Source organism: Phyllostomus discolor, chromosome 1, assembly GCF_004126475.2.
Source record: "Phyllostomus discolor isolate MPI-MPIP mPhyDis1 chromosome 1, mPhyDis1.pri.v3, whole genome shotgun sequence".
In the NCBI taxonomy this organism is placed as follows: Eukaryota; Metazoa; Chordata; class Mammalia; order Chiroptera; family Phyllostomidae; genus Phyllostomus; species Phyllostomus discolor.
Window position 1 is genome coordinate 155469888 of NC_040903.2, and position 27604 is coordinate 155497491.

Sequence of the window (27604 nt, forward strand, 5' to 3'; positions counted from 1 at the left end):
GCGGGGGTGGGGGGGGGGCAGCTGCATGGACGAGAAGGAAGTGGGTTCCCAGGGAAGCCTCTGAGAGGCCGGCCTGGCATAGCAGGGCAGGGCACAAGGGGCTCAGGCTCGGGCTAGGTCAGGGTAGGCTGGGGGCAGCCAGGAAAGGGGGCCTACCTCCTTGACGGGTGCCCCCGCGTCCAGAAGTGCCTGCTGGCCCCTCTGGGCGGCCCGCTGGTACAGCTCCTCCTGGGCCTCTAGCTCTGCCCGAAGTGGTTGGTGGGCGTCGAGCTTTATGGGGCCACTGCTGGCCTCCTGGGAGCTCTCCGCCACCTGCAGCTCCTGCCACACACTGTCTGCCCAGGACGTGTAGCTTTGCACCTGAATCCCAGGGACATGGAGGGAGAGAGCCGGGTAAGGGCCGGGCTGGGCGGCAGAGAACCGGGCTCTGAGGCACTCACACAGCGCAGCAGCCCTGGCTGCCCCGGGCACCGCCTCCGGTGAGACTTGGGGCCCTTTGTCACCTGGTCCCTCTGCTGCCGTCCCACCTGACCCTCCCAGATGCCCTCACTTCCCATGTGCAGGCCAGCCGTGTCTGCTGGATTGCCGGTGCGAGCAGACCGAGCTTTGTCCAGTCACACACAAACACGGAGTCCGAGCTCACAGGGGCCTGGGACCCTTGTCCAAACATTGCATCTCACAGTGATGGGGGTAAGCGGGTGAGGTGTGCGGAAGGGCGCTGTGAGCTCTAGGCACGTGCCAGTGGGCTACCGACCTAGGGGGAGGTGCCTACACCCCTTCAAGGGGGTACAGTTGGATCCCTGAATCCAAGCTTTCTGGCAGTGTCTTGGTTTGGGCTTTCTGGTCACAAGGCACCGGGACAGGCGGACCCCTGGAGGTCCGTCCCACGCCAGGGCCCACTGCCCCACCATGACTCTTGGATGCCAGGCTCGCCCCCGCTGACCGGCTCTGTGAGGCCGGGAGCCCGCCCACACAGCAGCTCCTGGGTCAGCCTCCTCCCTCCGCCTGCAGCTCCGCCTCGCACAGGGCGAAAGGCAGACGTTAGACAGCTGCTGGCCGACCCAGAGGCTGTCGTCTGGATCCTCTGAGTCTCCACTTATGGGCTTTCCTGGGCCATTTTTACTCCCGAGCCCTGACTGGGACCTCTGACCCCTGACTTCCCAGTCGCTCACTTGGGCTGGTGTTAACTCAGACCTAAGGGGTCACTCCCATGCCCCACGTGCTCAGCTCTGAATAGCTGGACAGACGCCCGGACACGCCCATGCGCTCGTGTCCACACTCCTTTTCTCTCTGGATCTGGAGGGTCTCATAAGTGTGCTCACATGCATGGTGCAACACACACAGCACACGTACACATGCTGCCCGAGGGGGAGGAGCCCTCACCTCTGCGTGGAAACGGGCCAGGAGGCATGCCTGCTCCAGCTGCGCCCTGCGCTGCTCCACGCGTAGCTTCAGGGCCTCCCAGGCCTGAACCAGAGCCTGCTGCCTCTGCTGCACTGCCTGGGCCTGAGGCCCTGGCCCCCGCTGCTGTGCCCTGCCTGCAGCCTCCAGCAGTTCCTGCAGCTGGGGGCGGGGCAGGGCATGGCAGGGCAGGGCATAGGGAGGGAAGGGTCATGTTCTCCTAGGGGCTGAGGGCCTGCTCATCACACAGACCCATTCTTGGGCCAGGCCCTGCCGTGCACAGTGGGCCCAGCTGGAGGCCCCGAAGGAGTGTGGGAAATCTAGAGGAAGTGCTGGGCTGGCCTGAGTGGGGAGGCAGCCAGGCCTGGGCTCACCTGCCGCTCAATGCCCACGAGTTCGTGCTCCAGCCCCTCATGTCTCCTCAGCTGGGCCTCCAACCCCCGGAGGTCCGGGGCCACATCACTGGGGAGGCCTGTGGTTTTCTCCTGAGGACAGGAGACAGCCAGGGGCTCAGGAAGGGAGGGTAGGGCACAGAGCCTGGGGTGGATCCCCGCCAGAAAGAACCCCTCCCTCCCCATGGGCTCACACCTGGACCTGGGTGAGGGTTTCCGCCAAATCTCTGTGAACTTTGAGGGTGATCTCCACATCTTGGAGCAGCTGGCCCCGGGCCTGGGTCAGCCCCCACAGCTCCGTCCAGGCAGCCCTGCCCCAGGCAGTGGGAGACCAAGCAGCGAATCAGCCTTCGCCCAGCTCCCCATGGCCTCCTCGTTCGCTCTGTCTCTCCGAGCCAGCCCTCCTCCTCTTGCTCGTCCAGGACGCCCCAGAGCTCCATTCTCAACGCGCTCCCCGCCTCTGGCCTTGCTTCAGGCCTGGCCCCCCAGAGCCCGTCTTTCCAGCTTTGCTCTGAATTGGGGCTTTCGCTGCTGTGGCACTCGGCACGTAGTCGGTTTCTGTGCTTTGTGGCACCCCTTCTATCTCTGTGTTCCTGTCTAGTATGTCAGTCAGATTATAAACACTCGAGGGCAGGGGCCTCCCCACCCCTCCTCCCCACTCCTCCTTACTCTGCGAACTCTCACTGGGCCCCCAGGCCCCTGCTGGGCCCCTGCCAGCCCGGCTCTGTGCTGAGGGTTGTGGCCTTGCCTCGCAGCACGCAGGCTGGGGGTGGGCCCAGACCCGACGGGGGGCACCTAGGCCATCTTCCCTCAACTCCTCCAGGTCTTGAGGGTTGGTGTTTTGGAAAAGCACCCCTGGAGGTCTGGGCAGGGCTCCGGAACCTGCATGCCCAGCCCACCCTGTGGCAGGGTTGGCTTCCGGGGACCCAGACCCTCTGTGGACTGTGGGCAGGGGGAGCCATGCAGCCCTCAGAGCACGCCACCACCCCTCCCGACACCGAGGGGCTGCCCGCTCCTGGTCTGCCTGCTGGGCACTCACCGCAGACCCTGCAGTGTCTGCTGGGCCCGGGGGGCGGTGCTGTGGCCACACTCCAGCAGGCTTGCCGCCAGTTGCTGGCAGGTGACCACCCGCTGGCGGCCCATCTCTACTTGGTGCTGAAACTTGGCAAACGTGGTGCAGAGGCGCTAAGGAGAAGGAAGGGAATGAGTGATGGTGGCTCCTGGCTGTCAAGGCAGCAAGCGCCTGGGACGGGAGTCATCTGGGCAATGGCCAGGCAACGTGGGGTTGGGGGAATGCGGTGCCTGCCCACTCTGCTGTGAGGTGTGTCCTCAGCCAGGGCTCGTAACTCCCGCGGCCCCTTCCCCACGCAGCCCAGCCTGGCCTGGCCAGTCCCCGCCCTGCCTTCAGCGTTCTGCCTCGGGCTCCTCCTAGGCCCCAGGCCCCTTCTCACCAGGACACCCTCGTGGTCTTCTTCTCCAAGGCCCTCTCCGCCCCTGGCCACCTGCATCTGGCTGGCCAGCCAGCTCTGCAGCGCCTCGGCTTCCCTTGTGAACTCATGTAGCCTCAGGGTCCCCTCCAGCTCCCGGTCCCTGTAGGGATAGCTCGTGGTTCCCCAGAAGTTGGCCACCCAGCCCCCTGGGGACAGCTGGCCCAGCCAGAGGGGTGCCCTGACGGAGGTTATCTGTGGTTTCCGCCCCAGCCTGTGGCTCCGGACTCGGGGGGACGTAAACACAGGGCAGCGTAGGGCAGGCGAGCGTGGGGCCGTGGGGAAGGGCTCAGAGCTGGGGTGCACGTTCCTGCCCAGCGGGCCTTCGCCACAGAACCTATGGAGGAAAGGGGCAAGCAGCACACGGCACGAACTTGTCTGACACAGCTCTGCAGGCAGGGCCTCGTGGGCTCCTTCAGCATGGGGTCGTGGCAGGGGAATAGTCAGCCGTGGCTGAGCCTCCTGCCCGGGGGCCGGGGTGGGGAGGGTACAGCACCCCTCACCGTGTGGCTGCCAACTCCTGCAGTGCCCGAAGCTGCTCCCGGACCCTCTCCTGCACCACACCCAGCTGCTCAGGGGCCTCGGGGTCGCCGAGGACCTGGGCCCTCTGGTCAAGCTTCTCCATGGTGCTCCAGCACAGGGCCAGCTCCTGCTGCAGGGCCTGCGGGCACACAGGGGTCCACGCCAGGCTCAGACTGGGTGCCTCGTTCATCTGCCCACCCGTCCACCTCCCCCCCAGTCACCCACTGAGTACACACCCCCTTCTCTTCACATCCACTTGTGCACCCATGCACCCATCGCCCAACTACCCAATAATGACAGAGTCCTTCCTGTTCCATAACAGTGAAGGCATGGTCTGCGCCCTCCCAGGGCTGTTTAGCAGGGGAGGGTGAACGCTGGGTGACCGGGGCCGAGGGAGGGAGGGCATGGAAGGCGTGGCGCCAGACCCCGACCTCGCAGGGTGAGAGGTGGAGGGGGCTGGGGCAGGCAGGAGGCCGGCTATGGGCGTGTCCCCAGGACTGGCGCACGGGAAGTCCCCAGTCACACACGGGACACTGAAACACTGACCGCTAGGGCTGTGCAGAAGAACTGACCAGACAAGGGAACAATTCAATGATGACAGGAACCAGGACTGTGTCAGTCCAGGCTTTGGGGCCTGTGTGGTCCTTAGAGCCTGATCCCAGGAAGGGGAGGGGTTGTTCCAGGCCTCCCTCCCTTCAGTCAGGGGGTGCTCATGGGGGGAGGGAAGTCTCAGGAAGGACATTTGGTTAACTCAGATGAGGATATTCAATGTATGGGGGGAAGAACACTGTGGAAGATGAGGAGAGGGCTGGAACAAGTGACCCCAAGGGAGGAGAGAGGTGCTGGGAAGGGAGGAAGCAAGAAGAGAAGGCAGGGAAGGCCCAGGGCCATGGGTGTGGCCTAGTACGAAGACTGGGGGGGGTGGGAAGTGTCCTTCAAAAGGGCTGCCGCTGAAGAAGGGGGCACTGGGGAGGAGCAGGGCCTGTAGGGTTCAGGTGGGTGGTTGGGAGGGGATGGGCAGTGTCTTCAGAAGGAAAAGCAGGGCTCTGTGCCTCCAAGAAGCAGGGAGTCCCTCTGAGCGTGTGACAGGCCCTTTCCTCACGGCCTGTTGTCGCCCGAGCCCAGAGCGTGTAGGGTGGGGGGTGGGGGGCACTGGGGACATGGTACCTGGTGCTTCTTGATGAGCCTCGCGGTGGTGGCCTCATCCCCGCCGCAGTCCTGACTCCTCACCAGTGGCCACTTCTCCGCCACCCTGTCCTCAAGCTCTGACAAATCCAGAAAGTGCTGCCAAGAACAGTCTCACTCACCTTGCTGCTCTCAGGGCCTCTCGCCATGTCCGGCAGCCGGTACAAAGAGGCTTCTGTGCCCATCCGGGGACCAGCTGGCTCCTGACACCAAGTCCTCACCGCTGGCCCACCTCCCCGAGAGTCAGTCCCAGGGCCCGCGGAGCTCGCTCACAGAGCCTGCCTGACTTTGGCCGCCAGCCCTGGCCCTGTGCTCGCAGGGTCCTACCTGCTGGAGAGCGACAGCCCGCTGCAGGCACTGGGCTTGTGCCTTGCACGCCCGCTCCAGCTCTGCCCAGCGGCCTTCCAGCTCCTGGCACTGCTCCGCCATGTGCTGAGCTCGGGGGTGCCCTGAGGCTGCGAGGCTCCGTCCGGAGCCCAACACCTGCAGCACCCGTCCCCGGTGGGCTTCCACCTCCGCTCGGAGATTCTGCCACGGAACAGCACAGGGGAGGGGCTGCTTGCTGTCTCCTGGTCCCCTCAGCCTGGGGTGCTGAGGTGCCCAGAACAGAGCCTCGGATATGGCTCTATGCCCCATTTGTGGCAAAACTCCCAGGCAGAGAGTGGCTGGGGACAGAGATCAGGACAGCCTGCATAGCCGCAGAGCTCCTAAGGGCCGGGAACAGGACATCCTGGGTCCTGGGAGGAAGAGGGGGCTCTTACCACATGCATGCGGCGGAGGCTCCGGGCACCGTCCCAGCACTTGGTGCAGCTGGCGGGGCTTGCGCTGGGCATGTGCTCGGCCACCCACGTGAGCTCTGTCGTGGTCAGGTTGTAGAACTGGTGCAGCTCAGCCGAGGCCTGGAGCTGCAGGAGCCTGGTGGCCAGCTGTCCCTGCAGGGACTTTAACCTGGGCAGAAGCAGAAGAGATGAAAGAGGTCAGAACATGCGAGGACAAACCTTCGGTCCTCCCTTTGGCTCAGCCACAGACCCATGAGGAACAGGGTGGGGGGGCTTCCTCCAGTGCAGGGCGGTGGTGGATGCAGCTGGAGAGGGCCCAGGGCTCAACCTCCCACCCAGGCGACCCCCTGACTTCAGAGGCTGTGGGGTGCTGGGGATGCAGAGTTGGGGTGTCTGACCCTCCTACCCTGGAATGACTCCACTCACAAGGGACAGGGGTTTGGACAACTTCAGGTCCTCCAGTGCCACCCGCTGGGCTCACAAGGTGGAGGCACCCTCATGTGCTCACGGGAGGGTGACACGGAGTGGGGTGAAGGCAGAGTGAGCAGGTGAGTACCTCTGGAGGTACTTTTGGGTCTCCTCCGTGAGGGGCTCGGAGTTGGCCACCTGGTGGGCCTGGGAGACGAGGGCGGCCATGTAGCCGGCCAGGGCCTGGCTCTCGCCCTCCAGCTGGCGGTGCTGTTTCTGCAGCCTCCTGCTGGAGCTCAGGTCCTGCCCCATTTCCGCCCTCTGCAGAGCGCCCTCCAGATGTTCTGCCTTCACCTTGGCGTCCTGGGGAGGGGTGATGGTGCTGCATTTGGCTCTCTACACACAGGCTGGCAGTGGCCCTTCTTGGGCTCTTAAGACGGGGTGCTGGGAGCACACTGGATTCACCAGGGACCCGCTGGGACCTCTGTCCCTGACAGCTCCACCCTCACCAGCAGTGCCCAAATGTTCTCCCAGAACCTCATGAATACCCCGCCCCTTCACGCTTCTTCCTCCCTGGGAGACTCAAACTGTGTTAACCACACACCGGGCACACAGGAGACAATCCTGTATTGGCCCCCTGGTGGGTCAGGCCAGGCCCACGGGGCAGAGGCATCCAAGGATGCAGGACTTCCCAGGGCCGCTCTAGAGTCAGCAGAACACCCGGCTTCTCCTCTTCACACCCAGCCCAGCCTCTGCCTCCCCCTCCCCCGCCTGCCTCAGCCGACCTGTAGCAGCCGCAGGAGCTGGTCCTGCTGCCGGAGCTGCTCCCCTTGCGCTGCCGTCTTGCGGTTCAGCTCTTCCCACTTGCTGCTCAGGCCCCGAAGCCTGGCCTGCACGTCCTCCTGGGCACGGAGCTCACTGCTCAAACAGCTTTCTCCCTACCTGCGTGGACACGGGGGCCCAGGGAGTCTTGCTGAGCTGCTGGCACCATGATCAGCCACAGCAGCTGGACCCAGGGGGCAGAGGTGGGGGGTTGGCTGGCCACAAGCTGCATTCCACAGGCTGCAAGGCCTCGAGCAGTGCGTGTGGCCCTGAAGCCGTGGGTGGAGGTGGCGGAGCTTTCCTCCAGGACCCAAGAGCCGCACAGGGTGAGCGGGCACCCAGCCGGTGGCAGGGGAGGGCTTCGTTCGGGTGGAGGAGGCTGTCCCTGGGCTGCTCCAGAGAGTTGGGGGAAGGGACAATGGCAGCACAGCCCAGGAGGTGCCCGGCTGAGTGAAGAAGGGAGTGGGACAACCCTAATTGCGTGGTAACTGAGGTTGATTCTTCCTTCAGGGAGCGTGTTCCGTGAAAGCACACAACGCAGCTGGGCGGGGAGTGTGAGCACAGGCAGGCCCGCACCCTCCGTGCAGGCCCCACCTGCTGCAGGCCCTCCACGTGCCCACGGGCGGCCCGCAGCTCGCGCTCAGCCTTTTCGTGCCACTTGAGTTTCCGCAGGATGTTGCTGGGCTCCGGAGAGGGCTCATCCACCACCATCAGCCCCTTCTCCTCCATCCACAGCATCAGTTCAGCCACAGTCTGTTTCCATTCCTACCCAAGAACAGAGAGAGGGTGGGTCTCCCGGACCGAGGGTGAGGGCGGGTGCTCGGCCATCTGAGATAGGGGCCAGGGGACCTCCATGGGAAGAGCAGGACCCACAGCCAGTCTTAGGGCCCGAGAGAAGTGGGGCCTGGGGTTACTGCTCCCAAGTCAGGACAGGAGAACTGAGACTGGGAGGGGAATGTCTCAGAGAAAACGATAGGAGGAGACCGGGGGACTCAGGGCCTGGGTCCCACTGGCCCGCTGCCCAGCGAGGAGGAAAGTCTGCTCAGGCCCCGCTAGTCCAGCCCACATCAGATTGCACATGGCCATCGCTCTCCAAACAGGCCCAAGCTCCGGGGGCCTGTGGACCGGCCCAGCTCTGAGCCCCTGTGGGCAGTGGAGCAAATATTTGTCAGAGCCAAGGTCTGTAGCTGGTGACCATGTCCCGTGTGAGAGCCTAGAGTATGGCCAGAAATGAAGGGGAAGGGGAGGAGCCGGTGAGGGAGGGTGGGGAGGTTATTCAAGACTTTGAACCTAGTCCCACCTCTGAGCAGTGTGGCTTCAGCCTCAGTTTTTCCCCATCTGGAATAATCAGAGTCTTAATAGCTATCTCACAGGGGCGCTATGAAAGTCAATGCCATAACATGTGGGTGGGTAGGCGCCTTGTAAGCTATGAAGTGCGCTGCGTGGCGTACAGCTGTTAGTGCAGTGGTGGACCCGGGCGCTGCTCATGCACCTGGGTTGGCCCCTCACCTGGAGCTGGAGGGAAGCCAGCAGCTGCCTCCTCCTCTGATCACTCTTCTCCTGGACCCTGGTCCACTGGGCCTGCATGCTCTGCAGCTGCTCTCTAACTCTGGAGGGCAGGTGGAGGTCGGGGAGGGTGTGGGGAGACTCCCCAGTGCCTGAGGCCCACCCCAACAGTCAGCCTGCCACAGCCCAGGGTGTCCCTCCCCACCCTGTCCTTACTCTCCACCCACTCCTGCAGCCACAGGGGAACAGGCTGTGCAGACTGAGACAGAGAGGGTGCTTCCCAGATAGGCCTGTGCTCACTTGGGTGCAGCAGGGTGTTCACTCTGGGCCAGCTCCTTGCCACGTGACCACAGAGCCTCTGTGCGAGGGCCCAGGATGCCCAGGAGCTGCCCGAACTCCTGGTGCTGCTGCAGCAGGCTCTGGGCCTCCCCTACATCCTCCTGTGGGTGCAGAGCCCTGGGGTCATGCCTGCAGGAGGGGCGTCAGCACCATCTCACTCACGCTGCCCCAGGGGCCTCCCATGTCCCTGGATGCATACCCCGAGGCTGTCCAGCTGCAGGAAGGCCTCGTAGTTGGCACAGCTGGCAGAGAAAACATCCACTTCTCGGCCAAACTTCTGAAGCTCCAGTCCCTCCTGCAGGCACTGCTGTCTCTGCTCCCAGGCAGCCTTCAGGCCCAGGCGTTGTTGGCCCAGGAGCCTCAGAACACTGGTCACCTCCTGGGTGTCCAGGGAGCCCAAGGCTGCCATGGGCTGGCCCTGAGACTCCAGCTGCTGCATCCTGGCCAGTACGATAGGCAAAGGGTCAAAGCCTGTCCCTCCTCTCACAAACCTTCCTCCCCTTCCGCCTCCCTGGCCACTCATCTCAGAGCTCTGACGTGAGGGTGGCTGGAGGCTGTATGAGGCTGGTTCACTATGTGGGTAGCTTGCCCCATGGAACGGCTGTGCCCAGGACCACAACTGAGACCCTGAGTGTAAGAGCCCCAGCACTGTACTTAGGGCCTGACAGTTCCCACGTTCCCCGCCACGTCACACGCTGGCTCCGTCTGGCCACATTGATGGCTGATGCCCTGGCAAGCACACAGGCTGTGGCAGGGCAACAGAAAAAAATTGCTTAAACCACACACACACCTGACAACAGGGCCACTGTGAGCCCATGTGGCACCCAAAGCAATGGGAGAAGGTGCTCTTCTCAGTGGGTGGGCCTTTCCCCACAGGTGCACAGCTGGGAACAGGCAACGCCTTAGTGTGAGTTAGGAAAAGGCTGCACTCCTCTGAGCTGACACAGCCCTGAACCGGGCACAGAGTCTGGCGAGCAGAGGACGGGATGGGTTCAGAGTCTGGCTGGCCGTGTGTCAGGTTCCCTCAGCGGGCACAGCCTGCAGACCATGCTCGGTGACGCCGCCTGCCCGACAGGCCCCAGCCGGCGCCTGTGCAGGAGGAGAGGCGTCACCACCCGGAGGGGGTGAGTGCCGCAGTCCCGTGGGCATCCTGAGCCATGAGCCTTCAGGGGACAGTGAGGTCTGTGCCACCCAGAACGGCTGAGAGGCTAGGTCGCCCTGACTGAAATCAGTCCTTCATGCCTGTTTGGAGGGGGTGTGGCCAGGCCTGGACCAGAAGGAACCTTCCGGCAGCTCGGACTCTGCCATGGGTCCCTCCCCGAGGGTGCAGGGTGCCTGGCCACTTCTCGGTTACATCTTCCCTCCTCGAAAACCTGCCTCAAGCATCATGCTGGACAGCAGCCGGGGTCAGCCCCCGGCTGACACACTGTCTCCTTCCTCTCCCTTTGTGGTGGCCCGTCCCCACGGCCTTGGCCAGTCTGGGGCGCGCCCTGTCCACCCTTTGGTCCTGACCTCTCCTGCTGCAGGTGGACGTCCTCCAGCAGATCCTGGTGCTCCGCCAGCAGCCGCTGGGCCGAGGCCACATCCACCCCCTGCTCCTCACTGTGCAGCTGAGCCTGGACCCCCTCTGCCTGCTGCAGCAACCGCCGGCTCTCCTGCAGGAAGCGCTGCCGGGCCTGGGCCCCGGCCTGTTGGGCCACTTGCTGCTGCATCTGCGCCAGTAGCTCCTGTAGCACCTCCACCTGTCCGTGCAGGGCCTGGCTCTCTGTGGGGCCCGACTCCTGGACCCTGGGAGACAGGCCCATTGCCCCGTCAGTACCTTGAGCTGGGCCAGGGAACTGGGCCTGCATCCCCCAGGGAAGGTGGTGGCAACTCTGAACTGCCACCTCACCCTTGCCTTAGGGGCACTGAGCACATGTAGCTCTCCCAACCTAATGAGCGTTTCCTCACGCTGTTCCCCCACCTTCGCCCCTGTCCTTCAGAGACCACCTCTGTCCTCACCTCCCCAATTTCTATCTCTTTCCACACTCCATAACCCTGCTCAGTGCTTCCCTCCCTCCCATGGCATCATCACCCAGCCGAGCCCAGGCTGTACTTTATGGCCGCTGTTTGCAGGTAACGGACGGTCCTCTCCAGCACTGGCATCTTCTGCTGGGCCAGCTGCAAGATGCGGTGGCTGTCCTCTGAATGCCCTAGCTCCAGGGCTTCCAGCTGGAGGATCATGTCTTGTAGCTGGACCTGTGCGGGCCCACACTCCTGCCGGAGACGGCACACGTCTGCGGTGAGCACCAGCTGCATTTCCTTCTCTTTCTTCAGGGCCTCCAGCTGCCCCCACCTGGACAGAGGGAGCAGGATGTCTCCATCACAGGGGTCCCTCCCTGTCCACCCTGGGGCCTTGGCCAGCGGCTCTCATGATAGAAGCTGCCAGGCTGGCTGTCCCCACGCCCTCTCCTCCCTGTCTCTCACACGTCCCGTCTGTCCTCCTGGCATCTTGGGAAGCAGGCACTCCAGTACCTGGGCCTGGGCACTGCGCCTGGCCTGCCCCTGTTACCCTGTGCCCCTCCTCATTCTCACCTCCAGCCCAGTTCCTCCTGTTGTTGCTGGATTTGGGGGGCGGCTCCAGGAAATCTCTGCTTCAGCTTCTCAGCAGAGCTGCTGACCTCTGCCCAGTGGCCTCTTCCCATAGTCAGGGCGGAGAGGAAGTTCTAGGGAAAGGAGGGCCCAGCCCTGTGGGGGCTTATTCTCCTCCCACACTCCCCTCAAGCCTATGAATGGGCACAGACATGCTCTGTTACAGATGGGTTCGAGCTACATCCCTCCGGAAGAACAGGGATCTACATCCTTAAAGGGTTGGGAGGGCCCTTTGAAAATTCAAGGACGAGCATCCAAATTGGAAAGGAAGAACTAAAACTATCACTATTTGCAGGATACATGATATGTAGAGAACCCTAAAGATTCCACCAAAAAATAGTTACGACTAATCAATGAATTCAGTGAAGCTGTAGGATACAAAGTTAATGCATATAAATGTTACATTTCTATATACTAATAACAAAAGAGAAACTAAAGAAAAAATCCCTCCCTGGCTTGTGTGGCTCAGTGGATTGAGCACCAGCCTGTAAACCAAAGGGTCACTGGTTCAATTCCCAGCTGGGGCACATGCCTATGGTGTGGGCCAGGTACCCATTAGGGGGTGCATGAGAGGCAACCACACATTGATGTCTCTCTCTCTTCCTCTCTCTCTAAAAATAACAGAAAATCTTTAAAAAAGAGAGAGAGAAAGAAAAAATTCTATTTATAATTGTATCAAAATAATAAAACACCTAGGAATAAATTGAACCAGAGGCACTGATGAAAGGGATTGGAGAAGACACAGGTAAATGGGAATCCAGTCTATGCTCGTGGGTGGGAAGATTTAATAGTAAAATGTCCATACTACCCAAGACACCCTGGATTCACTGCCATCCCTGTCAGATTGCCAATGGCATTTTTCACAGAAATAGAACAAACAACCCTATGACGTGTTTGGAGCCACAAAAGGCCTTAAGTAACCAAAGCAACCTTGACAAAGAGCAAAACCGGTGGCATCAGGCTCTCTCATTTCAAACTAAAGCATGTTACAGAACCACAGTAATCGAAATACTATGGTACTGGTGTAAAAACAGACTCACAGATCACTGGACTAGAACAGAGAGCCCAAAGCACACCCACACCTGTACCACTGGTCAGTGCATGCTGAAGGAGGCGAGGGCATCCCCCTGGGCAGGAGCCACAGACGTGTCGGGGCAGCCGCTGCTCCATGCGAGAGCGTGAAACTAGGCCACTGTCTTACACCACACAAAACACTTAACTCAAAATGGGTTAAGGCTTGAAGGTGAGACTGAAGCCATAAAACTCCTAGAAAAGACATAAGTGGTAAGCTCCTTGACATTGATTTTTGTAATGATTTTTTAATTTCATACCAAAAGCAAAGGCAACAAAAGAAAAAAATAAGCAAGTGGGACGACATCAGACTAAAAGGCTTCCACACAGCTGGGGAACCATCAACAAAATGAAAAGGCAAACTACTGAATGGAGAGAAATATTTGCAAATCATACATCTGTTAAGGTTCTATCCAGAATATATAAAGAACTCATAGGACACAATAGCAAAAACAAAACAGAACTAACAAAACAAAAGCACAGTCTGATTAGAAAGTGGGTACAGGATCTGAATAGACATTTAATTATTTATTTATTTAAAGGTTTTATTTATTTTTAGAGAGAGGGGAGGGGAAGGAGAAAGAGAGGGTGAGAAACATCAATGTGTGGTTGCCTCTCACACGTCCCCAACTGGGAATCTGGCCTGCAACCCAGGCATGTGCCCTGACTGGGAATCGAACTGGTGACCCTGAATAGACATTTTGTAAGAAGACACACAGATGGCACACAGGTACCTGAAAAGGTGCTCAACATCATTAGTCACCAGGGAAATGCAAACCAAACCCACAGTGAGATGTCACCTCATAGCCGTCAGAATGGCCGTGATCAAAAAAACAAGAAGTAAGCGCTGGAGACGCCGTGGAGAAGAGAGAACCCCAGTGTGCTGCTGGCGGAGACACAGACCGGTGCAGCCAGGATGAAAAACAGTACGAGGGCTCGTCCAACAGTTAGCAACACAACTATCAAATGGTCTGGCAATGCCACTTCTGGGTGTGCACCTGAAGAGAATGAGAATACTAGCCGGGAAAGGTGCATGCATGCCGGCTCGCTGCAGCACGGCTCAGAGCGGACGAGACACGGAAACACCCCGGGCATCCGTCACCCGGCAGGCGGGCGCGGAAGACGTGGCGCACGCGCAGGAGGCACTGCTATCCAGCCATAGAAAACAAGGGAATCCTGCTACTTGGGACAATGTGGGTGGACCTGGATTGCTCCACGCTTAGGTGGAGTAAGTCAGACAGAGAAGGACAAACGCCACGCTATCTCACTTGCACGTGGAGTGTATGTAAAGAAGCCAAGCCGGCTCGCAGACGGAGAACCAGCTGGTGGGGTCTGGCGGCGGCGGGCAGGGGCAGGCAACCGAAGGGGGTGAGGAGGCACAGACATCCAGCGGAGAACGAGCAGGGGGATGTGACGCGCAGCGTGGCGGCCACCACACATGGTGCTGTGCTGCGTGGCTGGAAGCAGCTAAGAGAGTACCTCTTACATTTCTCATCCCAAGAAAAAACAATGATGTGTGGTGACAGATGCGAATGAAACTTACTGTGGCGATCATTTCATTCCATAATGTATACAAATATTGAATCATTATGTTGGACACCCGAAACTAATATAATGTTGCACGTGAATTAGACCTCACTTTAAAAAATTTAAAACTAGACCCCTCCTCCCAAACAGGACTGTAGTTAAGGTGGATGGATAACCCGGAGGCAGGAACAAGGTGAAGGTGGTGGGGGTCGGGGGTGGGGGGGTGGACAGGAATAAGGAGAGGCAGTGGGCCAAGCCGCTAAAATTCCCCTTTGGCTCCGGGGGGACTGTACCTCCAACTTGAGCTGCACGGCCTCCAAGGTGTCAGCCTGGGGCTGCAGCGTGTGCAGCAGCGCTGTCTGCTTCTCCAGCCAGGACCGGAGCCCCACACAGGAGCCGCAGAAACCAAACAGGGCCACCGCCTCCTCCAGCCGGGCCCTGTGGTGCTGAGGAGAGGCAGGCCCAGGGGCTGAGGCGAGGGTCAGTGCCCTGCACTGGGCACTCAGAGCAGGTCCCCCACGCCTCCTCCCGCAGAGCCCAGGCCAGCACCAGATAGGGCTTCTGCCCCGCTGCCGGGCTCTGCGCCCTCTGTCAGAGGCCCTGGACTCCACACCCCTGGTGGGCCATTCTCCAGCCTGTGCACAGGTCCTGCCTAGAGCACTGCCTCCCTGCCGCCCCCCTGCCCATGCCCTGGCTTGGCCTGCCCTCAGCTGTCCTCCGAGTCTCAGCCTGAAAGTCCTTCCTTCTGAGACGCCTCCCACGACTCCTCGCCAACCTGGGCTCCGGTCTCACACAGTCCTGTGACACCCGTATCCACCTAACGACTCACTTCACGCCTTCCCTGCCGTGACTTGGACCCCTTGAGGGCAGGGAGCACGTCCACTTACTGCTCTGTCCCTGGGCTCACAGCTCAGGGTCCAGCACAGAGTAGGTGCTTCATGGACGTTTCTTGAACAAGGAGAGTTAATTACCTCTGCCAGGGCCCGCAGGTCCTCATATTCCTGCCTCACGCGATCCTGTGTCTGGAGTACAGTGTTAGGGTTAAGGTCAGGGTCAGGCTCAGCCGGGAGGACCATCTTCTGGGTGCTGGAATGGCAGGGACCCTCATGCCAGGCCCCTGGGCTCCCTGGGCCTTCCTTTGGGGAGCTCAGGGCAGACACCACCTGTGCAGACAGGACAGAGGGCCGTGTGTCCAGAGGGGGCTGCCCCACAGGTGGCAGAAGGCTTGGCAGGGTGGGGCCGGCCAGCAGCTGTACCTGGGGGTCCTGCTCCATGATGTGGCTGACGGGTAGCCTGGCCTGGCAGGTGCCAGGGCCTGTCGGGGGTGCTGGCTGCAGGGCCTCCCCGGGGAGTGAGGTGAGGTGTGGTCCTGCGGGAGCACAAGTTCTAAGTGTTGCTGGCCCTCCCCATGGGGGTGGACGAGCATCTGGTCTCTGTCCCTCTGCACCTCCAGCCCTGGGCAAGGGTCGGGAGGGCCAGCAGAAACCAGGCTGGCTGCCTGGGGCTGGGTTGAGGAGACTGAAGGAAAGAAGAGGCCTGGACTGGAAAGAAGGGGAAACGAAGAGAAGTGGGGAGCCAGAGAAGGAAGAGTCAGAATTCTGGGCAGCTCCACGCACCTCTCTTTCTGTGGAGTCCCAAATAGCCTCCCCTTAACTTCCTCCCTTCTGTAGTTGGATGCCCCAGAGTGCTACACAGAATAAATTCATGGTGGTTCGACACAGCTCCCGTGTGGGGTCTTGGCCTTGTACCTCTGTAGGGGAAGTGCGCCTGGATGGAGGGGCGTGGGTGCAGGCTGCCTGGCAGTGCTAAGAGTTGGGTCCCATCCTGCGGTCTCCTGGTTGCATCACCATCAACCCTGCTCCGGCCTTCTGGGGGCTCTCTCTGTGTGGAGGAGGGAAGGCTATGCTTAGCTGCCAAAGTGGTTCTCAACCCCAGCACAGGGGGTATCTCTGTACCCTCCCCAGGGCATTATGGGGCAAGGCAAGGGTGTCAAAATGCCAGAGACCAGGCCTAAGGCTCCTGTTGATGCCAGGACTGACTGGGGAATAGAAGACACAAAACAAGATTCATTCAAACAATTAACTCAAGCTGGAGAAGCCCACATGGAATGCAAAGGCAACACCTGAACTAGTGTGTGCACCACGATGCACGTGCTAGGGCGCAATGCCCTCACCACACCGTGAGGGGCGGGGAGAGACAGTCCTGGGCCAAGATGCAGGGGGCAGTGGGGGGAGGCGGGGGGCGGCTCTCCTGCAGGGATAACCGCTTGTCCTGGGGCACTGATTTGGCCCCTCTGAGCCTTGGTTACCTCATCTGCAACGTGAGGGAGTTAGACCAGACAACTGCTCACATACTGTGGATCTACTTTCAAAAAGCTTAGTTACCTGGTCCAGTGAATGAATGAAAAAGAGAAGGGGAGACCAACCTCAGCGAAGTTAGATGCACGGGCCCGTCTGACCTGGTGGTCAGGGCTGCGTCAGTGACCGGTGCAAGCTGCACCAGACCCCAGTCAGCTGCCGACTACTCGGCCAGATCACCTCTGGGATGGGGGGCCCGAGCTGCAGCTCAGAGGGTGCACGGGACATGGCTGGGCAGAGGGTGGGTGGGTGGGTGGGGGGTCGGGCACATGGGCTTTCCTTAGGAATTAGGGTGGAGGGAGGGGCCAAACGAGCGTGCAGGGTCTGAGAGCCCATGCTCCCCACATCCTGAGTGATGCCCAGGGCTTTTTGAAAGAGGGATGTAAACCCCGATGGGACCTGGGCCAACCTGCCTGCCTTGCAGATGTGTTTTAAAAACTGGGGGCTCAGGAACCCAGGGGGGTTTCAGAATGCAGTCTGATGTAGTGATTAGGCAACCCCAAACCTACAAAGACCAAGGCAGGAGAGAGAAAGCCCAACAGGGCTTAAGAGTAAAGGGTCACCTTAGGCCTGGAAAGTGAAGGGGACATTCCTGGGGGAACCTGATTATTGCCTGGAAACTGGTGGGCAAGTGAGCAGAGGCAGATCGCAGCTGGATGACCTCCGCAGGCGTGGGCAGACGGGATCTCACTGCCTCTGGGCTGGGGCAGCAGGGGAGGTGCCCACCGTGAGCGACAGGTGGGCCGCAGCCACCCGCGCCTGCTGGTCCAGCTGCTGCAGCTCAGCCCCGAAGGCGTGCACCGCCCGCTCTAGCCGCAGGTGGCGCAGCAGCAGGGCCTGCGCGCTCTCCAGGTCTAACCCACAGGATGCAGTCTCCAGCGTGGACCGCTGCTCCTGCAGCCACGAGGCCGCCTCCTCCGCGTCTGCGAAGTACTGCGGAGAGGAAGGCGGGCTGGGTCCTGGACGACCCCTCACAGCCCACCAGGCCTCCTGCAGCCCACCGTTCAGGTTCCGCTACCTGTCCGACGAGCAGGGCGGCCTGTAGCCGCGCACCCCGCCGAGCCGCCAGGGCCCGGAGCTGCTGCCATGCGTCCTGCACTGTCTCAGCCTGCTCCTGGGGATCGGGCCTCGTGGGAGGCCAGAGAGCACCCAGGTCCCGTCCCCTCCGCTGGAGGTCAGCGCACACAGCTTGGTGGCCGCGGAGCTCGGCTTCCAGGGCCTGGAGGAAAGTAGAGAAGGGAGGTGGGTGAGGGAAGGGATGGGGGGCAGGGAGGTGGGTGAGGGCAGGGATGGGGGGCAGGGAGGTGGGACAAGCAGGACACCAGGTAGCAGGCACCTTGTGTTTCTGCAGAGAGGCTGTGATCTGGCCAAGATCCCGGCCCAGGGCCACATCTCCCACCAGCCGTCTGCGTTCCCTCAGCCAGGCTTCCTCCTCCTCACAGTCTCGCAGGAACTCCGCTCTCTGCAAGGCCTGCTCCAGCAAGGCCCGACTGCGGGGCAGCAAGGGTCATTGAGGGGCTGGGAGTGGGCTTGGGTGGGTGGGGGGGAGGGGATCCATTCTAGGCCAAGACACTCCCCCTCAGGGACAGGAGTTTTATTTCCTCTGGATGACCCAGCAGGGGAGGCAGAGGCCTTGGGAGCGAGGGTCAGTGCTTGGGATATTGCCAGGCCAGTCTATTTAAACCCAGGCAGGAGGTAATTTGGGTGACAGAAAAGCTCTGGAGACAGTTGAGGAGTTGGGGTGAGCTCTTACCGGGCTCTGGCAAGAGATCCCAGGCCCTGGTGGAACCGAGTCAGCTCCTGGGCTTTGACCTGCAGCACCTCCACACCAGGCCCCGGAGAGGAGCTCAGCTCTGTGGTCTGGTGGGCCAGATGGCTCACGTGGGCTCCGTGGGCCACAACCTGGGCCTCCAGCAGGTCCTGCCTCTGCAGCAGCTCCACGACCTCTGCCAGCTGTTCCCCACAGGCTGTGGAGCTGGCCAGCACCTGGCCAGGGACGAGTGGTCATTGTAGTCCTGAGTGCTGGGTCCCCATGACCTACCTGCTGTGCTCCCCTGGAGCGGCTGGTCCAGGGCCCACCTGCAGCTCCTTGAGCTGGCCGGAGGCAGTCTCCACCTCCTGCAGCAGGCTCAGCACTGCCTGCGCGGCCTCTGTCCCCTTCCTCTGCCCTTGGAGGCGCTGCAGGAGCCTCTCCCAGCGCCGAGTGATCTCCAGCTGCCTGAAGGACGTGAGAAGAAGGGTGGTCTCCACCAGGCTGGGGCGGGAAAGCTGCCTTGGGGTGCACTACTGGTAGGGGGCTTGGCTGCCCTGGGGGACCCTGTGCTCCGTGGACTAGGGCTTGTGAGCACCCCAGCCTGGGCAGTTGGGGCAACGCGGCGTCCCTGCCTCCTCAACACGGGCAGAGAAGCCAGGCAGTGCCTGGGAGGTTCAGGTGCCTGGGAGGTTTCAGGCCTTCATGCCCCCCGGGCCCCAAGCCTTCTGTCCAGTCTCCATCTCTGGTGGTACCAACTCCGTCCTCCCGGATGCTGGGCTGAGACCTCGATAACTCACTTTCTCACACCGCACACCTGACCTTGTCTTCAGACCCTCTGGGATTGAGAACATATCCAGAATCCTGCCATTGCTCATTGCCTCCACTCTTTCTGGGACTGGATTATTTCCATCGCTTCCTGACTGCTCTCTCTGCTTCTGCCTTTGCCCTTTCTGTCTGTCTGGCATCCAGAGTGATCACGTAAAACAAAAGTTAGATTGTGCCCCTCCTCCGCTCAAGCCCTCCCTCGATTCCCCATCTTTCTCGGGAAAAACCACGTCCTTGCCGGGCCCTGCAGAGCCCGGTGGGATCTCTGCCTCCTCTGGCCCCCGCCCCCCCCCCCCCCCCCCCGCCCCCAACTCCCACGTGTTCACTTTGGCGGACACCAGCCTCTGCGCCGTTTTCCAAACAGGCCAGGCACACGCCGCACCTGTTCCTCTGCCCAGCACAGCCTTTCCCCTAGTGCGGCCGGCCCCTCGCTTCTTCCTGGTCTTCGCTCAAAAGGGAGCCTCCTCTGGCCGGGCACCCAATTGAACTCCCCCCTCCCTTGGCACCTCATATTCCCTTTTCCTGCTTTATTATTTTCATCACCATCCCACATACTATATTCTTATTTGCCTGTCTGCCTTAGTAGCATGTTAGCTCCAAGAGGGGAGGAAGTTTCCGTAACGCCACTTTCACTGCTAAATTCCCAGCACCTAGAACAGTGCATGGGAAGAGGAGACATTCAGTAAGTGCTCGTTTAGTGCGTGGATTAAATGGGGTGCTGTCTACAGAGGGACAGTGCTTTACCAAGAGGGATGAATTATAAATGGTGGAACTTCAGGCATCAGTGGGAGCTAGATCTTTTTAGAGGGAACCCTGAATCATAAATCCCTCCTCTGTGGCCAGGAGTAGGTGTGTGTAATGATAGAGGTGGGGTAGGAACACCTGGACTGTTCTGAGGATGGTTTATGTGCCCGGGGCTCACCTGGCAGCCACATCTGCCCGGCTGTGGTACTGCTCCTGCTGGAGGATGTCCGCAATCACGGCCAGTGCCTGGAAGCGCCCGTCCTGGGACAGCACGCTGGCCTCCAGCATGCCCAGCCTCTGGGCAGCCACCTCCAGCGCGGCCGGGCTGGCGGGCAGGGCTGTGGCCTGGTCCATCGCCTGCTCTGCGTCTGTCAGAAAGCTCTCCCGGAGGGCTGCCTTGTGCTGGAAGCGCCGGGCCAGGGTTTCCAGCCGCTTTAACTGCAGGAGTCTCTGACGGAGGGCCTGGCTCTGCGAGGCCTCTGCCTGCTCCAGGCGGGCCCAGTGCTGGGAAAGCTCCGCAGGGCCCAGGCCCTCGCGGGGCAGGAAGGGCCTGCGGCTCTGGGCTCGGAGTGTTGTCTGCAGCCGGAAGAGCAGGGCCTCTGTGGCCCCTCGCTGCTGCAGCCGAGGTGGCTTCTCCTGGGTGCGGAAGGAGGCAAAGGCCGCCAGGAGCTGGCGCATGGCAGGCAGGGAGTCTGGGAAATCCCGCGCCTCCAGCTGCACCTGCTTCTGTGCAATCCAGTGCAGCAGGTCCACCATCAGCCGCTCGTACTGCACCTGCAGCGCCTCTGTATCCTGGAGGTGAAGCAGGACCTGGTGGAGGGCATGGGGTGGGGTCAAGATGACCCTTCGGGGTGGGCCATGGCATGGAGGTACTGCCATTTCGGATACCAGGTGCCAGCCAGGGTGGCCCAGGTGGGCGGCAGCTCCTTCCCTCAGCTGAGGCAGCACTGAAGTAGGGTTGTCCCAACGTCCAGAGAAGCGGGTCTGCCTGCACTGCACACTCAGAGCTGGGAGTGTGGGGCCGCTGGCCTACCTTCTTCCATCTTATTGTACCCCATTTGGCCTCGTCTCTATCCTTTTTCTGAGCCTTTGGTCCCTTCTCTGAGGCCCTCCTACCCCTAAAGCAGCTCAGCGCCCTTGGCCTGGATCCCCTCGCCCACACCCAGCCAGGATACCAACCCTGAGAACAGCCCTCCCAGGCCTCAGCCTCTGCCATCATGCCCAGAGAGTGAGAGAGCGCCCCCAAAACACGGACTTGGCTCAGCAGAGCTGCTTCTGTGCTTGTCCTTGCAAGTTCCGCTGAGCCTTTTAATCCCATTAGGAGTTTAGCAGCTTAAGAGGAGGGGGCGTCGCCCACCAGCCTTTCCCTGAGTGTCAGGCACCATGTGGTACTCTGCTTGTGCTTCCTAAACCCCCCAACAGCCGTCTGTCTCCCAGGCATTATTGCCCCCACTTTACAGGTGGAGTGCAGTAAAGTTAGGTGACATGGCTAAGGCCAGGCACGCAACTAGGCAGTGGCAGAGGCAGGCTTGAAACTCAGGTACGTCTGACTCCAGGGTCCTGGCTTGCCCTTGCCTCTCCTCAGTCCCTTCTGTCACCTTCTCTTTGTCACCAACCTTCGAGAGCCTCTTCTGGACAGTCTGGCCCTGGTGCAGGCGGCAGAAGCAGTGGTAGTAGAGGGAGACGTAGGTCATGATGGAGCGCTCGTCCGGCTGCAGCCCCGCCACATCCTCGGGGTCCAGCAGCTGAGCGATGCCCAGCTCCTGCTCAGCCACGCGGAAAGCAAGGTCGAGGTTGTGCAGTGGTCGGTCGGGATGCAGGGAGCCATAGTCGAGCAGGTCTGGCCTGGACAGAGAGCAGACGGGGCTCTTCGCCAGAGCCATTTGCTGCTTGGGTTTCCGTGGACTTGTTAAGAAGGCAAACAAGCTCCTATTGGTCATGACCCTGATGGCCTCCTGAGAGCCCGGCTGAAGCAATAGGGCTCGGTGTCTGGGCTCCTGGGGAGGGAGAGCTCCACAAGGGCAGGTCTATCCCAGGGGGAGGGCTGAGAACAGAATCAGGGACACAAAGTGGAGACAGGAAGGGTTCGAAAGCAAACCTGGCCAGTTCCACGGATTTTCCTATGAGAGAGACAGGGGGTGATCCCAGACCAGGGCCTTGGCTAGCTGCCCCCTCTACCTCTGTGTCAGGGTGCAGGCACCAGAGGGACGTGCAGAATGGGCAGGTTGAGGACCTGAGCCCGGAGCAGTTGGCTCAGCCGGTGGAGGCCTCGGGGGAGAAGGCTGAGGCCTGTCCCAGGCCAGGTCAGCTCAGGGGAGGGTACCAGGGCCCCTCCTCCTCACGCACACCTGTGGGCGTGGATGAGGGCACTGAAGCCCAGCCCGTCGCTCCAGCTGCGGGAGAAGTCGGTGATGTCGACGTTGGCATAGCAGGCGGTCTTCCGCTGGCACCAGAGCAGCAGAGCTTCCTTGGCAGACAGCAGGGCTGCATGGGCCCCGAGCTCCTCCTGGAGGCGCAGGGCAGCGGGTCACCATGCAGGGACAGAGGGGGAGGCAGGCTGGCGTGGCTGTGATCCTGCTCCCCCTCCCCCACGAGGGCTGACTGTGCCTCCAAAGAAGCAGGGTGTCTGGAAGCTGTACCTCGGAGCAGCTGGCTGCGAATTGCAACTGGTGACAACCATAGCTGCTGCTCCATTTTCCTAGCCTTTTTAATGGGCCTGGCACTGTGCTAACCGACCCTAAGCCATGGACTGAGGCCGGCTTCATCAGACCCACTCCTGGGCACTGTGGGCTGCCAGCCAGCCTTTGGGCCCATGCACACAGCTCTCCACCCCTCGCAGCCCTGTGAGGCAGGTACTCAGTGCTAAGGCTGTCACGGCAAGGTGCAGTAAGAGATATCAGGAAGCCGCCCAGGGTTCCGGGCAGATGGGGAGGGAGGGTTTCCCTGGACCCAAGAACATCGCCCAGCTTTGCTGCGTGAGCCTGCGTGTCTCCCATCTCAATGCCTCGTGCCGCTTCCCGAGGGCATTGGGCACCAAGTTTTCTGGCTGGGAAATGACCGTCTATACCTGGTTTCAGTCCCCTCCCACCTGCATGCTCCTCTTATTGACGATATCCTTTGTTTGCCATCACTAGTGGAAAGACTCATCCCAGATCAGGTCTGAAGCCCACGGATCTAGTTCTCACTTCACATATTAAAATCTGTCTGCCATTCCGAGTGCTTTGCCGGGTTGAAGAGTGGATATTAACTGTAGGGATGCCGAGGGTCTGCTGCGGGGGTCATGACGGTCGGGAGGAATTGTGCAGTGGATGGGTCTGAGGTGCCAGAGGTGAAGCCAGAGCTGGGCTGCTTGACTGGGCGCTCGGGGAGGGAGACACATACCCTGTCCAGGGAGATGTGGGAAATCTGGAAACGCAGGATGATGACCCAGATGAGCCCCAGGATGAAGGTCTGGTCTCCGTCCACGATGTTCTCCGGCCCAATGAGGGGGATGGGCACCTGCAGGTATAGTTGGCCAGGCTCAGCGTGAGGCCTGTGTGCTGGGGAAGATCCAGGGTGATTGCTCGTCCAGGTCGCTGCCACCCACTGGGAGGGTCCTGGGGTCTGCTCTGCCCCACAGGGCCTCCAAGGGAGAAGCAGGCAGGGTGCAGGGCCAGGCGAACAAAGACTTTCTAATTGGTTGGGACTTTGGCCTCAACCTGGGGAACTGGGCTGGCCTGCTGGAGGGCTGTGCTCCCAATACGAGGGCTGTAGGTGCACCTGGGTCAACGTCATTGGTTCAGCTATGGAGGCTGGAAATGAAGGGTCATAAGTCAATGTATGGGCTCAATAGGCAGCAGCATCTGCCTCCATCATCCGTGGCATCTCAGAGTCTCCAGGGAGGGCTCGGGGCCCTGGCTCACATGTGACTCTCAGACAGTGTTCCGATCCCTGTTGGAAATTCAGATTCCTAAACTCCACCAGTCATACTCTCTTGGGCCAGGACCCAGGAACTTGCATTTGGACAAACCCCCCAGGTGCTTCTCATTAAAGCTGGGAAACTGCTGTGCCCTAGGTCTCCTCACTCAGATGGGGAGGAGGAGTGAGTCAAGCGGAGAAAGGGGCAGAACAAACATCAGAGCTGAACGTGACCTGGACCCCTTCAGCCTCTGCCCCCCACCCCTGCCTTTGCATCACAAGGCCAAGGCTCCTGGGATTCTTGCATTTCCTTGGATCCTAAGCACAGACCTTGGGGCCTTTGTACTGGCTGTCCCTGCTGTCTGAATACGCGATTCCCCCAACAGCCACACGATTACCGCCCTTTCTTCCTTTACTTAAATGCTGCTTTCTCCACGCGGCCCCCCTGGCCGCCTTGTTTAAAATAAAAGCCCGAGGACTATTCCTCCTGCCCAAACACATGTGCCTGACCCCTTCACTCCTCTTGGGTGGGGATCTTGGTTTTGTTCCCCGATGTCTGCCAAGCACCCTGCAGAGTGTCTGGCACACAGTGGGTATTAGGCAGATGGGCACTGTGGGAGGGGTCACATCCGGGGCACTCACAATGGGTACACTGCCTTGTAGCCACCTGGTGTCTAAGGGTGCACCCCGTGCTCTGCCCCCTGTGCTCTGCCCCCCTCTTCCCCCGGCATACCCGAGGCCTCCGGCATTCCCCTCAGCTTAACCATGTCTGATTGTTGGGGTGTTGGTCAGCTTATACCAGCTCTCGAGGGCCGATCTTCCTAACTTTGTGCTTCATAACGTCAGGCTGATAGCTTGGCGTCAGCTGTGGTGGGGGTATCAGCACCTCGAAATCAACAAATGCTGCACACCAGGGCCTTGACCTCCCCCAGGGAGCTGGCGGTTAAACGCTGACCAGCACGCCACTGACCTGGGTGTAACTAAGCTGTCTCCCCTGAAATGGGCCCCTATGGTCAGGTCTGGTCCCCAGCACCTGGCATGGAGGGCCTGGCACACCTAATTAATTCTCCAGAAACGAGTGCACCCCACGTTCTGCCACTTACGACCCATGATTTGGGGTAACTTTCTAATTTTTGCTTGACCACAGCTGCCTTGAACGGACAGTAGAGACGGGGCTGTCCCGTCTCACAGGCTGCGTTTCAGGGACGTGACGTCTATTGAAGCTGCGGGGGAGCTGCAGGGCCTGACCTGGGGCTTGCACCCTCCAAAGCTCCCCCAGGGGAAGCGGCCGGTCACAGACCACTGCTCCTGGGGCCAAGCAGGACTGGGCGTTCTGTGCTGGCAACTTTCTGCTCTTCCGTGTGCTGGGGGCCACAGTGCTCCTGCCCCTGCGTTGGTTCCTTACCTCCCTGACCCCCTCCCAGCACGCCAGGCTCCCAGGGGGCTGACTGTAACCTCCGATCCAGGGCAAGAGTGACAGGCAGACACACTCGGGCTCCGTCCAGGCGGTTCCAGTTCGGTGACCTCGCAGCCTCTCCGAGCCACCTCTCAGCTTCAGGACCTGAGGCCAGGCGCCCTCCTACCTCCTGCTTCTCAGTGGGAATGGCCCCTGCACAGCCCCCCACCCCCCCACCCCCGGTTCTGGCCACGAGGGAGAGTCCTGCTGCGTCCCTGGAGCACCATCTCCCTTTCGTGAGCTTCGTTGGCCTTTGCTTCTTTCAGGGTCCATCCTGTTTGCCGAGGCCCTTGCCGCCGTCCGGTGCGGCTTCTCCCAGGCAGACCCCGAACCTCTCCCCTCTGCTGCACAGCTCGGTGTCTGGGTCCCCCAGCCTGCCCCCACGGCCCCACCTACGTGCTCGGCCGGCCAGCTGGCCATGGGACCTGCTGGTGGACAGTGTCCTCCTCATTTGTGAACAGAGAAGGCTGAGAGCACACCAAGTCTGTCAGCTTGGAACCCTGTGACCCTCCCATCGCAGTCTTGACGTGGCCCGGTCCCTCCCGCTGGGGATGATGGCAGCTCCCGCCCCAGCCGGTTGGGTGGTTTCTGCTGCGAATGCTGTGCCAGGAAGGGCTTTGCTCCCCAGCCCTCTGCACGCCAGCTGCACTTTCTGGATTCAGGCTCCTGTGGCCAGCCCAGGAGAGATGGCCTAGGAGCCTAGCCTGTCCCCGCTGCCCGGACAGCACCACGCCCAGGAGCCCCCTCCCCAGCGCTCACCTTGGCCCTGAGGAAGGCCAGAGCCCGGCTGCTGTTCTCCAGGAAGTGCACGCGCAGACGGCCCCGGCTGGGGGGTGGCAGGGCCTCGCCTGAGATGAGCTCGAGCAGCCGCAGTAGGTGGGTGCCGTCGGCCAGCTCTGTGTACAGGTGCTGGATCTTGAGGCCCACCTGGGAGGGAATGGGGCAGGCACGAGGTCAGGCCAGCTTCGCCTGTCTGCCCCACCCCCGGGCCCACAGCAGCTGCCTCAAGGAAGGAGCATTGGCTGGACCCAGCTGTGCTTTGGGGCGAGAGAGGTACCTCAGCCAGATGACCTCCTCACCAGCCCCCCTCCCCCTGGCAGACGGTAGAGGCGGGCCGCGGGGACCCCGCCTGCACTGACCCGGCCGCGCTGGAAGACGTTATTGATCCAGTTGGTGAAAGTCTTCTCCTGCATCCGCAGGTGCCGTGCCTGCAGCTTGCGAATGTGGCCCATCTCGTACGCAGAGTCCATGGCGGCCCTGGGCTCAGGGAGCCACCCCGGGGCACTGTGGCTGGACTGGTTCGGCTATCCTGTAGTGGCAAAGCGCAGCTGGGGATTGTGGGGCTAATGAGCCATCAGGACTGGAGCCCTCTGGGACCAAGGGGCCCTAAACTGGACATGCTGGGGGTGTGGAGGCTGGGGGAAGAGTGTGGATGTGATGACTCCTCCTCAGGGCAGGATCACCTCTGCCAGGGGTCAGCGGCCCTCCCTGCCAGACCGCCCCACATTCGATGGGGGCAGGGGAGCTGCAGCCCGGAGCCTAGCCAGATAAGGTTCCGGTGCTCCTGGCTGGTGTCCTGCACTTGAGTGGCCCAGGGCCCCTTTTGCCCACCCTACTTTCCAGATTCTTCTTCCAGACCAGAGGTCCCCACCTGAGCCTACAGGGATAAAAGGGTGGTGGAAGGAAAACAGGAAACCGCTCACCTTGGTGGCGTCTGGGCCTGGGGAGGAGACCTGGCTGGCTGACTGGAGACAGAATACAGCAGGGACTGTGTGGGGTGGGAAAGAGCTGTTGGGAGAGGCCTGGGCTGGAGCTGGGGCTACGCCATGGCCCTCCTCTTGAGCCAGCAGGACAGTGGGGACAGCACACAGCCTGCATTATCCTCCCACCTGCTCCTGGGCGTGGCCCAGACTGGAGGGGGCGGCTCAAGAATGCTCCAGACCATTGGCCCTGGATCCCCTCCTTGATCATGCCCCAAATGTCAGGTGGGGGTCCTGGCTCCCAAGGCACGGAGACCCAGGGGTGGCCTCCGGTTGGCCTGGCTTGGGAGCCCCATGGAGGAGCGCCAGCCTGGGTAGAGCAACTGTGGGGCAGAACCTCTGGTCAGAAGCTTCTGTATCCACTTCCTAGTCGGGGGCTGCCTTTTTGCACCCCATAGGGCCTCTTTGGGAGCACCTGTAGGGGAGGGGTGAGAGGGGACACACTGGCCGGAGCCCCCTCCTGCCAAGTCATCAGACCCTGGGCTCGGCTTTCCAGCCCCAACAGGACAGGACGGCTCCCCGCCGAACCCCGAGCACTGACTGGCAGTGCTCCCTCACGCCTGGGCTACTTTCTGAAAGGGGCTCCCCTGGAAGGGGTAACCTGGACCCGCAAAGGCTGTGGAGATGACAGTGGCCCTTCCAAAGCCAGAGTGTTCACTGTTTGGGCCCAGCACCTGAGCGCCCACAGATTCGGTGTTGGGGGCCCGGGAGGGGGAGCAGTGGGGGGCTCCAAGTCAGGGGC

General features: G+C 61.1%; 1 protein-coding gene across 1 annotated transcript in view; it reads right to left on the minus strand.

The window, feature by feature from the left end:
• The window catches only part of SPTBN5 (spectrin beta, non-erythrocytic 5), a 47334-nt gene extending 20973 nt beyond the window's left edge, over nt 1-26361 (minus strand). The window contains 32 exon segments of the mRNA XM_036017340.1: nt 157-360; nt 1384-1563; nt 1776-1886; nt 1990-2104; nt 2833-2978; nt 3245-3383; nt 3784-3941; nt 4970-5086; nt 5315-5515; nt 5749-5935; nt 6323-6537; nt 6960-7088; nt 7573-7761; nt 8506-8605; nt 8803-8942; nt 9041-9281; nt 10354-10629; nt 10937-11176; nt 11416-11546; nt 14364-14516; nt 15042-15233; nt 17154-17360; nt 17446-17646; nt 17764-17917; nt 18181-18413; nt 18507-18645; nt 19928-20559; nt 21366-21594; nt 22098-22255; nt 23131-23247; nt 25862-26029; nt 26242-26361. Of these exon segments, the coding sequence (XP_035873233.1) occupies nt 157-360; nt 1384-1563; nt 1776-1886; nt 1990-2104; nt 2833-2978; nt 3245-3383; nt 3784-3941; nt 4970-5086; nt 5315-5515; nt 5749-5935; nt 6323-6537; nt 6960-7088; nt 7573-7761; nt 8506-8605; nt 8803-8942; nt 9041-9281; nt 10354-10629; nt 10937-11176; nt 11416-11546; nt 14364-14516; nt 15042-15233; nt 17154-17360; nt 17446-17646; nt 17764-17917; nt 18181-18413; nt 18507-18645; nt 19928-20559; nt 21366-21594; nt 22098-22255; nt 23131-23247; nt 25862-26029; nt 26242-26352 (5913 nt within the window). The 5' untranslated portion in view covers nt 26353-26361.
• Nucleotides 26362-27604: the final 1243 nt, after the last annotated feature.